The following is a 12,422-nucleotide window of genomic DNA, read 5'->3' on the forward strand; positions in this document are numbered from 1 at the left end:
GAAACAATCCAAATCAATAAGGAAACCACACCTTTGGTTGTCAATGAACAAATATTATATTAAAAGCACACAAAAAGAACCATACAACAATGGGGCAATCAACCCTACAATCAAATCTTAAGATGGTACCACCTTATCTAGTCACGTAACCCCAAACTCACGGCACTCCCAGGAAATGGAACCGAGCCCTCCTCAATGTCTCTATAACCCTCCAAGGCGAAGTTGATGCGCTCCGGCGATCGTTGGAACAATGTCCGATCAAGAGCAACCGAGGCGTAGACGGTCGAAGCGACACAGAAGTCACGTGGTCCAACACCCAGCACTCGTGGTAGAAAGGGAAATCTCCAAAGACGCGCGTGTACACATTTGCCGTTCAATCAGCGAACCGCAGGTCAATCTTCAGACGCCGCTGTATTGCACAGCCGTCCCCGGCAAACCACCGGAGGATAAGCCCAACCGACATGACAAAAACCTTTTCTCAATAAAGGTAGCGCGCGGGACGAAATGGCGGACGGCTCTCACTCGAGCCGCGGCCTTGAGGTGAAGATTCTCTGGAATTTCACCCTTGTACCTGGCTTCGCAGGCTTTTCCCCAACTCCCGCGATAACACCGATGGCCCGAGATTCCTTTCAAGGACCCAAAGTTCACTCGCCATGTACGCTCGACCAGGCTAGGTCCGGAGCTTTTTTAGAACGCCTTTCACTCCCCACGACTTCTTCTTCTTCGCTCTCTTTCTCTTCCGGGTCACGATCCGATTTCCTGTCTCATTTTTACCATGAGCGCTTTTAACCTGTTAACCACAATAACCATTTCCCTTGAACAACAATACCCATAATACTTAGAACCCACAATAATACTAATAACAGCAATAATAATATTAAGTGCCGAATCCGTAACACTTCCCCCCCTCAAGAAAGAAAGTTTGAACACAGCGAAAACTTTCTTTGCTGGCAAACTCTTTAAACAAACAAAAATAAACTCACAACCCCAAATCACCAATTCCCATGAGCATCAATTATCAACATCTCAAAAATAAAGCAACAAAATTTTACAACCCACAGAGATTTCCAAGGTTAATTGACTCTGGACAAAGCGTCAGCCACGACATTGTCCCTGCCCTTTACATGTTCAATTTCCCCGTTGGACTCCTGCAAAGCCAAACTCCATCTCATCACCCTCTGATTTTACTTTTCGTTTCTTTTGAATGAAGGTTAAGGGGTAGTACTCAAAAACCCAAAGTCAAGCAAATCTACAGCACTTTTCCCAGGAGGCCGAGCTGAAAGCCAGGTTCCATGGTGGTTGGGTGGTGAGGCCTGGAAGTATTCACTACATGGACGCCTTTAGGAACGTGGAGTTCACGGTTAATCCGTGTTGGGAAGTTCACTTCATGGACGCCTTCAGGAACGTGGTGTTCACGGTTAATCCATGTAGGGAAGTTCACTACATGGACGCCTTTAGGAACGTGGCGTTCACGGTTAATCCGTGTCGGAATCTTGGCTCGGCTGCTCTGCAGCATTCAGTGCTTCAACTCTTTCTAACTTTCCTAACAATCACGGTTGGACCACTTGTCACGGTAGTCACATGAATAGCGGTCTCCTTCTCGGCCACTGCTCGGATAATCCTTCCTTCGGGGGCTGCCGTAACTCTGGGAGCCTCCATGATAATATCGATTGCGGCCACCACCAAAACTACGACTCTGTGGTCCTCTTCTGTAGATCCCACGACACCTATGAAATGCCTTCCCTAGTGTTATGGTCCGACCCTCCAACTCCTTGCTATTCAGATCCTTTTCTGCCTCTCTCGCATCCTTTGAGTTTTCAAACGTGACAAAGCCAAACCCTCTTGACTTTCGTGTCTCCCTGTCTTTTATCAGCAGCACTTCCAAAAGCGGTCCATATTTGCTGAAGGCAGACTCCAGAACATCTTCCTTTGTTTTGAAGTTCAGTCTACCTACAAATAACTTGCTAAATTTGTCGCCATCCCTAACTGGTGTGGTGTTATTTTCCCTACTGGGCTTTTTAACAACCACCGGGTTACCATAAACTTGACCACCGGCCAAATCATTCCCGATAACAACAGATACTCCCTCTACGGGAAGCGTGGCCTGTAAACCGACAGTGACTGGTCCTGACACCAAATCAGACTCCAAATGGATGGCATTAAGGAGCTCCAACACAGCCACCAATCCCCTGTAAACGAACACTATCACCAGTTGCCGTCTCCTCTGACTGGCAAGATGCCTTCAAGTATTAAAGATTGATGTGCTCCTGTGTCCCTCAATAGCCTCACAGGTCTCCGGTTAGTCGAGGCTCCATCCAGTGACACAAACCCCTCTGAAATAAATGGTTGGTAACCCTTTTGAGTGCGATTTCTCACAATGGTCATTGCATTTGGAGTTGTACTAGTCAAACTCCGCTCCTGATTTTCCCTTTTCATGGTGTAACACTGTGACATCAAGTGTCCAGGTTTATGGCAAAAAGCGCAAGTAGGCCCAGAGGAGAACCTCGTGGTCTGCCTCGAGCCCCCTGGAGGATACGTCTGCCTTGGAACTGTTGTCTTCTGATTTCTAGAAGTCGTGGCATCAGAGTGGTCCTCATAGTCATCTCGAGGCCGCCCCCATGAATTTTCGTTCTCCGCCCCTGATGTACCATAGCTCCCCTGGCTAGGTCTAGGCGAGAAGTTCGGTTTGTGGAACCCCATCCTGTGTGTTAAGGCATAGTCATCTGCCATGGTTGCTGCCTCATACAACTTTGGTACTTTCCTTTCTTCCAGATGTACTTTAATGTCCTCGTGGACACACTGCTGGAATTCCTCCACCAGGATCAATTGTCGCAATAGTTCGAAGTCTTTCCCAACCCCTTTTGAATCACACCACCTATCAAACATGGTTTCTTTCATTCTGGCAAACTCCACATGGGTCTCACTCTCCCTCTTCCTGGCATTCCGGAATTTTTGTCGGTAAGCTTCCGGGACCAATTCATAGGCTTTGAGAATGTTTTTCTTCTATACCTCATAATCTGCATATTCGTCAATCGGTAAAGCCGAATAAATATCTTGAGCTTTACCCACCAGAACAATTTGCACTAATATGGTCCAGGACCCCTCAGGCCAGTTTAGCAGTTGAGCCACCTTCTCAAAGTGTGAAAAAAAATTGGCTACCTCCTTTTCATTGAAGGGTGGAACCAACCTCACATGTCTGCCAACATCCCAGGTGTTCTGACTAGGTGTCGAACCAGTCGGCATGGGTGGTACCTCTCCCCGTTCTCTCATTAATTCCAGCTCCTTGACTTTAAGTTCCTGCTGAAGCGCCAAATCGCGATCCTTTAACTCCCTTTCGGCTTTTCTCTCCTCTGCTTCGAGTTCTCTTGCAGTTCTCCCTTCCTCTGCTTTTTTCTCTTCTAACCTTTCCTGGAGTTCTCTTTCTACTCTCCTTTCCTCTGTTTTTTTTTCTCTTCTAACCTTTCCTGGAGTTCTCTTTCCTGTACTTTTAACCTTTCCTGGAGTTCTCGTTCCACTCTCCTTTCCTCTGCTTGTTTCCCTTCTCTTCTCTCTTCTGCTTTCCTTTCCTCTGCTCTTTCCCTTTCCTGGCTCTGTAATTGCATCTCCAGTTTCCGGAGCTCCACATTTTCTTGCTCTTCTGGTAACCAATCCCAGGCTACCTCTTCCCATGTTCCTAATCCCACCATAGATTGTATCACCACTGTCTGCATCTCTGCCTTCCCCATATTAGTTCGGACCTCCAAGCTAAAATGTTTGGCCAATTTCAAGAGGTCTGATTTTACTAACGCTCTGAACTGTGCTTCACTAGGGGTCACTGCAAACCTCTCTGCGTCAAACTCCATGATGACTATTGTTAACACCAGTTAACCTTCACACAAGAAAAAAAAAATTTTGTTTTGTTTTTGGAAAAATTTGGGAATGTTGGAACAATTTCCAAATTTGGGAATTCTGGGAATGTTAGGGAATTCTTTCCCGGACTAAATTTAGGGGATTTTTAGATCCCGGATGCAGACCCAATTTCAAGCCCACGAGTCAATTGGACGAGCCCCCAATTTCTGTTACGGGGTCCTCTGCAATCTCCTGGTCTCGGTAACCTCCGAACCCCGAGAGGAACCCCGACAGAAAGATATATATGTTATTCCGTGTCGTAATCAATCCCTAATGAAACCATCCATGAAACCATCAAAGGAAACAAACCAAATCAATAAGGAAACCACACCCTTGGTTGTCAATGAACAAATATTATATTAAAAGCACACAAAAAAACCATACAACAATGGGGCAATCAACCCTACAATCAAATCTTAAGATGGTACCACCTTATCTAGTCACGTAACCCCAAACTCACGGCACTCCCAGGAAATGGAACCGAACCCTTCTCAATTCTTCTTTTTTTTTTCCTTTTTTTTTTGTATACAAAGTCGAGGCTCGTGTAAGAGCTAACGCATTAAACACAAAAAAAGACAAACAGACACACAAAACATAAAATGAAGGGAGCGGGAGACAAGAGGGGCAGAGAGAGGGAAACACACAAACACAACAGTGGAGAGCAGGGACATCGGGAGATCTCTGGAAGGGAGAGGGCTGGAGGTTGTTGGAGAGGGGGGGGGGGGGGGGGGGAGGTTGGAGAAAGATAGTAATTTGAAAGATATTGTTTTCAAGGCAAACAATGATACATCTGGCAGTAGGTTGTCTGACTGGCACCAGGTTGTCTGAAGTAAATTAGCATTCAAAAAAGTTAATTACAAATTCCATTGTTTGGTAAAACTAATTCCCATCAATGCTTATTTGCCATTTGCTCAGCAAACTTGTTTTTCATTGTGGCTGTGATAATCGGCTCAGTATGGCGTCTGTCACGAAACATTGTTTGATAGTGAAATGCAAATACTTGTAAATTATTTAGGCAGGGTGGAGGGGTGTGTTCCCTCCCACTTCTGGTTGCGTTAACCTGTGGGGGATGGGATCCACGTTTCTCCCAAACCACTTGCTCCAAGGCGAAGTTGATGCGCTCCGGCGATCGTTGGAACAATGTCCGATCAAGAGCAACCGAGGCGTAGACGGTCGAAGCGACACAGAAGTCACGTGGTCAAACACCCAGCACTCATGGTAGAAAGGGAAATCTCCAAAGACGCGCGCGTACACATTTGCCGTTCAATCAGCGAACCACAGGTAAATGTTCAGATGCCGCTGTATTGCACAGCCGTCCTCGGCAAACCCTCGGAGTATAAGCCCAACCGACACGACAAAAACCTTTTCTCAATAAAGGTAGCGCGCGGGACGAAATGGCGGACGGCTCTCACTCGAGTCGCGGCCTTGAGGCGAAGATTCTCCGGAATTTCACCCTTGTACCTGGCTTCGCAGGCTTTTCCCCAACTACCGTGATATCACCGATGGCCCGAGATTCCTTTCAAGGACTCAAAGTTCACTCGCCATGTACGCTCGACCAGGCTAGGTCCGGAGCTTTTTTAGAACGCCTTTCACTCCCCACGACTTCTTTTTCTTCGCTCTCTTTCTCTTCTGGGTCACGATCCGATTTCCTGTCTCATTTTTACCATGAGCGCTTTTAACCTTTTAACCACAATAACCATTTCCCTTGAACAACAATACCCATAATACTTAGAACCCACAATAATACGAATAACAGCAATAATAATAATAAGTGCCGAATCCGTAATAGTATGCTCAAATGACAAAAACAGTTAAAAAAAAAAACTTAATGAAAATTTATGATTTTCTGCAGCCTTGACATTTGAGCTTTTGATCTAAAAAATAATCAGGTTCTAGCTTTTGATTGGTGAACCAATTATGTGACCCAATATGCAAATTCTTAAAATTCCAGGTAATTTGGATGAAAATTGACGATTTTATGCAACCTTGACCTTTTGATCTTGAGACAAAACAATCGACTCCTACCTTTTGATTAGTGAACCAATTCAGTGACCCGATATGTAAATTCTTTAAATTTCAGGTCAATCGGGTGAAAATTGTTGATTTTATGCAACCTTGACCTTTGACCTTTTGATCTAAAAAACAAAACAATCGACTCCTACCTTTTGATTAGTGAACCAATTCAGTGACCCGATATGTAAATTCTTTAAATTTCAGGTCAATCGGGTGAAAATTGGCGATTTTATGTGACACTGACCTTTGACCTTTTGACCAAATTATTAACTTACCTTCTCCATATACTCATAATAAACCTTTGTTGAAAATTTGATGACAAAACTCAAATGGTAAATTTAAATTTCAGGTCAATTGGATGGAAATTGATAATTTTATATGACGCTGACCTTTGACCATTTGATCTTTTGACATAATTATTAATTTTCCTTCTTGTATTATCATAACTAGGGCATGCCCGTACTATATCTATATCTAAAATTATATCCCCCCCCTCTATTTACATGAAATGGTTTGGTCCAAAGCGAACGGCTTGCGAGTGGTGACAATCCCCCCCCTCTATTTACATGCAATGGTTTGGTCCAAAGCGAACGGCTTCCGGAGTTTGGTAAAGAAATCGCCATCGCGTGCACAAACGCGCAGGAAAGCGAATGAATCGCAAATTCGTTTTTATTAGTTGTAAAACATAGTTTAACGCCAACATAGTTTGCAAACGTGAAATAAATGAATACGCTCTCAAATGTGCCATCCGAGGCAGAGTGTGCCCGCCACGTTCGGCACACGCGATCGTTCGCTGCTCTCTGATTGGTTGAATCGTTTTTTGGACATAGCTCGGTAAGTAATTGTCCGATTAATATGAAACCTTGAAAAGGCACATCCTCGGGTCCCCAGCAATATACCTGGCAAGTTAAAAGTATATCGGACCCGTGGTTGTCGAGAAACAGCGGTCACAGACAAACGTACAGACAGAGATTACTGGAATTATAGATAGACTAGGGCATGCCCGTACTATATCTATATCTAAAATTATATCCCCCCCCTCTATTTACATGAAATGGTTTGGTCCAAAGCGAACGGCTTGCGAGTGGTGACAATCCCCCCCCTCTATTTACATGCAATGGTTTGGTCCAAAGCGAACGGCTTCCGGAGTTTGGTAAAGAAATCGCCATCGCGTGCACAAACGCGCAGGAAAGCGAATGAATCGCAAATTCGTTTTTATTAGTTGTAAAACATAGTTTAACGCCAACATAGTTTGCAAACGTGAAATAAATGAATACGCTCTCAAATGTGCCATCCGAGGCAGAGTGTGTCCGCCACGTTCGGCACACGCGATCGTTCGCTGCTCTCTGATTGGTTGAATCGTTTTTTGGACATAGCTCGGTAAGTAATTGTCCGATTAATATGAAACCTTGAAAAGGCACATCCTCGGGTCCCCAGCAATATACCTGGCAAGTTAAAAGTATATCGGACCCCGTGGTTGTCGAGAAACAGCGGTCACAGACAAACGTACAGACAGACAGAGATTACTGGAATTATAGATAGATAAAGCTATGGTGAAAATTTGATGGCAATAGCTCAAATGGTAAAAAAGTTACCACACACACACACACACACACACACACACACACACACACACACACACACACACACACACACACACACACACGATTACAAAACCCCGTCTCCTGCTGCACAGGGAACGGACTAACTACAATGGCACTCCGTAGAGCACAGCATACCTCCACCTGGCTGAACAGTGTGTTTTGTATCCCACTGATAGGTCGGATCTGGATCCAGACTTGAAGAACCAAAACCAAATCAGCTTGTTCCTGTCACCTAACCAACTCATCCACCTATTTGTCATAACTCGTCCACAACTTTTTGAAATGTCATTCAATGTATAAATTTGGCTCCATCGCCCAATGGTGAAGAATTACTTGAAAAATAAAAAAAAATTCTCGTATCCGGATCCGGATCTTCACCACAATCTAAGCAAATTGTCCTTGTCACACATCCAACATGTCCACCAAATTTAATCTGAATCTGTCCACAACTTTTTGAGATATCCTGCTCACAGTCAAACAAACGCATACAGACAGACAGACAGACAAACAGAGCTACATTAAAAACAAAAAAACAAACAAACAAAAAAAAACAGAGAGGTGAAAACACAAGCGCCAATCCACCTTCGGTGGCAGAGGCAATGGACATTGAAATTGCTGAATATTCAACTGAACTGGATAAAACAGTTCTAGAAGGTGTGTGCCTCCACGTTGACATACAGTAGTTGGTTGGTGGTGCACTCTCCTCTCCACTGTTACCTAGGACAGTCGATGACACTTGCCTCTACCCCCCACCAAGTTGCTGTAGGACACTCGATCCTGCCCTCCCCCTCTTCCCCACCCATTCCCTGCCTGCAATGCTGTACGGATGTACGGTGGTCAATTCCACACCCTCCCACGCTACCATTTTGCAGTCGATTGTGTGTCTGCCCCTACCACCAATGCTGCCATAGGGCGATCAATCCTGCCCCCCACCTATGTTACCATGGGGGCAATCAACCAAGCCCATCCCCATTCTGCCATCGGGTCGTTGAGCCACAAATTATGTGGCACTCGACATTACTTGGTATCTCTCACTACACATTTTGCATCCGCTGGTTTTTTTCAGTCCTATAAGTGGGGCACAATGTGCTCTGCTCGCTCACCTGGCTCTGCATTTAACAGATCATGTAATTAATGGCCCGCCAGTGTATCTAAGCCCATTTGGCATTCAGCATGAGCATGGAGGCAGCTCAGGTGACTTTGGATTTGGTGAATATAGCAGGGCATAAGTGGGATCTCCAGGTTCTCCTTGATAGTGTTAATGATGTATACAAACACCGTAGACACCACCTTATAAAAGAGCCTGCTATGAGCATTAGGTACATGCAGTTTCATTGACCATGTGCATCTTTTGTTTTATATTTCCCAGGTGTGGATTTAGAGATTTGGGCACATGAACACGTCTATGAACGGCTATGGCCTGTCTATGACCAGCAGGTATGTTATAGGAATTGAAACATTGTTGGTTTATTCTAAGATTATTTATTTCAGGAATGTAAGTTCAGATTTTTTTTTTTTTTTTTTTGGTCGTAACTTCTCCCCTCTCTATCTGCTGTTGTGTGTGTGTGTGTGTGTGTGTGTGTGTGTGTGTGTGTTTGTGTGTGTGTGTGTGTATGTGTGTATGTATATATATGTATATATATATTGTTATGTTTGTGGGGGTAGATAATGGAATGCCATAGTAAAGGTAGGATCGTATAGGCATAGGATGGACCGTGGGATGCGTCGGAGACTTCTCAATATATTTAGGTACGGAAACTGGAGTTTAACATTGTTCATGTGTCTTCACACAGGGGGTGAAGCTGTTAGTCAGGTTCACTATGTGTTTTCGTTCAAAATCATGATAGATTAGCAAACCTATACATTTTTGGAAACGTTATTACATGGAAAATCTGAAAATCAATGTTTACATTTGCCAATTCCGACCAATTCGATTCGACCAATTCGACCAATTCGACCAATCGACCAATTCCATTCGACCAATTCGACCAATCGACCATTCGACCAATCATTTCGATCGACCATTCGACCAATTCGATCGATTCGATTCGATTCGATTCATCGAATTCGATTCGATCGACCATTCGACCAATTCGATTTGCCAATCAATTTGACCGACCTTTGCTTGTGTGGAACGGACTGTGAAAACGATGCGGACTATATTGTCGGATACGACACACAGGACAGTGATGACGAACTCAAAATGGCATATTCTGTAATCGTGTATGTTTGATGCCATTGACTGCCTGTGTATATTTTGTCATTGACTGCCTGTGTAGATGTGAAGTTATACTGACTGCATGTGTATATATGATTTTGCTGACTGCCTGTGTATGTTTGGTGATATGAATTATTGTGACACATTTTGATGTTATTAACTGCCTGTACAAAATGATAACATGTATTTGATTATGCAACTTATCGCGAATATAAAGACAGTATTTTGCAATTCAAAACCTTTGATTCGTGTCTTACCATTCCCCATAGCACTAATTTGATACTTTCATTGGATTCCTTGTCCCTGAAAATATAGGTTTAGTATATTTTAAAAAGTTTTTAGGGTAATTAGAGGCAGAAATAGAACAAAATATGTATTTTACAGTGGCCATTTTGAAAATCCAAAATGGCCGCCATACAGGTATCTCTCCAAATGTAAACATTGATTTTTAGTTTCCTTATGCTATAACCTTTCCAAAAATGTATAGGTTTGCTAATCTACCATGATTTTGAACGAAATATAATTTATTGACATAGTGAACCTGACTATGTGTTAACTAGATAGGGATTACGGTTAGTTTTCCCCAGTGTGTGATTGTCCCCTGTGGCTTTTCCCTACATTTTTACAACTACAACAAGGCCGGCCATAAAAACCTCCGTTTAAACAACAACCACCGGAACCGTCGACAGTACCCGAACATTGCCGGTTGGCAAGTAAGCCACGCCTTAATGCACGCTCACTCCAAGCAAAGCCGGCAGGCCACACCCCGAAGTTCGTCATTGGTTGAGAACGACCATGGGTTGATTTGATGGGGCTTGGTGATTGGCCAGTATGATGTCAGAGCGAGAAAGTTCTCGGGAAAAAGGACCGTTGAAAGAAGAATCGCTCTCTTGGGTTTTTGACTTTTGTGCTGGAGGAGGAAGTTGAGCCTTTGTTGTTCGGCAAGTGTTTGCTTTCCTTGCCGGCTTTCTTGCCGGAAACGAAACAACATTTACCGCTGTTAATGGTACAATTTCAAACTTTACAGAAAATGGTTATTAACCAGAAATGTGCATTACAAAAAAATTGGTTTGTATCCTCTTTGTCCAAAGAAAATTATTAACCATCTTCTTATGTATTTATTTGCCAATTTTATGGAGAAATAGTGTTCAACAGTCGAGGGTGCGAATTGACTTAATCGGTCCAAACGTCCCGCTATCTCCTTTATCTTCGACTAGGGCATGCCCGTACTATATATATATCTAAAATTATATCCCCCCCCCTCTATTTACATGAAATGGTTTGGTCCAAAGCGAACGGCTTGCGAGTACGGTGACAATCCCCCCCCTCTATTTACATGAAATGGTTTGGTCCAAAGCGAACGGCTTCCGGAGTTTGGTAAAGAAATCGCCATCGCGTGCACAAACGCGCAGGAAAGCGAATGAATCGCAAATTCGTTTTTATTAGTTTTAAAACATAGTTTAACGGCAACATAGTTTGCAAACGTGAAATAAATGAATACGCTCTCAAATGTGCCATCCGAGGCAGAGTGTGTCCGCCACGTTCGGCACACGCGATAGTTCGCTGCTCTCTGATTGGTTGAATCGTTTTTTGGACATAGCTCGGTAAGTAATTGTCCGATTAATATGAAACCTTGAAAAGGCACATCCTCGGGTCCCCAGCAATATACCTGGCAAGTTAAAAGTATATCGGACCCGTGGTTGTCGAGAAACAGCGGTCACAGACAAACAAACGTACAAACGTACAAACGTACAGAGATTACTGGAATTATAGATAGACTAGGGCATGCCCGTACTATATCTATATCTAAAATTATATCCCCCCCCTCTATTTACATGAAATGGTTTGGTCCAAAGCGAACGGCTTGCGAGTGGTGACAATCCCCCCCCCTCTATTTACATGCAATGGTTTGGTCCAAAGCGAACGGCTTCCGGAGTTTGGTAAAGAAATCGCCATCGCGTGCACAAACGCGCAGGAAAGCGAATGAATCGCAAATTCGTTTTTATTAGTTGTAAAACATAGTTTAACGCCAACATAGTTTGCAAACGTGAAATAAATGAATACGCTCTCAAATGTGCCATCCGAGGCAGAGTGTGCCCGCCACGTTCGGCACACGCGATCGTTCGCTGCTCTCTGATTGGTTGAATCGTTTTTTGGACATAGCTCGGTAAGTAATTGTCCGATTAATATGAAACCTTGAAAAGGCACATCCTCGGGTCCCCAGCAATATACCTGGCAAGTTAAAAGTATATCGGACCCGTGGTTGCCGAGAAACAGCGGTCACAGACAAACAAACAAACGTACAGACAGACAGACAGAGATTACTGGAATTATAGATAGATGATATGGCTAGATAAAAGTGACCATTTGTTTTTAATAAGTTTTTTTTTTTTCATTAAAGAAAGTTCCTGAAAAAGTTATAAAAGAGAAAAAGGGAGGAAATGGGGGACCCAGCCCCCAGGTTGTTTGCCTTGGGTCCAGGGCTGGCTCTCGACGCTTCTGGCCACGCATAAAACTTTTCTTTTTTATTTGTATGCAAAGTCGAGGCTCGTTTAAGAGTCAACACATAAAACACAAAAACATAAACAGACACATACAACGTATATTAAAGGGAGCGGGAGACAAGAGGGGGAGAGAGAGGGAAGCACACAAACACAACAGTAGAGAACAGGGACATCGATAGATCTGTGGAAGGGAGA

General features: G+C 43.7%; 1 protein-coding gene across 2 annotated transcripts in view; it reads left to right on the top strand.

Annotated features, from left to right (window-relative positions):
• The window catches only part of ACP7 (acid phosphatase 7, tartrate resistant (putative)), a 110,433-nt gene that overhangs the window by 67,526 nt on the left and 30,485 nt on the right, over window positions 1–12,422 (top strand). For both annotated transcript variants that reach the window (XM_068131035.2, XM_068131033.2), the window contains exon 11: window positions 8,875–8,942. In XM_068131035.2, coding sequence (XP_067987136.2) covers window positions 8,875–8,942 — 68 coding nt within the window. The remainder of the gene's footprint in view (window positions 1–8,874; window positions 8,943–12,422) is intronic.

The sequence above is a fragment of the Myxine glutinosa genome, chromosome 11, assembly GCF_964187855.1.
Source record: "Myxine glutinosa chromosome 11, kmMyxGlut1.1, whole genome shotgun sequence".
Taxonomy (NCBI): domain Eukaryota; kingdom Metazoa; phylum Chordata; class Myxini; order Myxiniformes; family Myxinidae; genus Myxine; species Myxine glutinosa.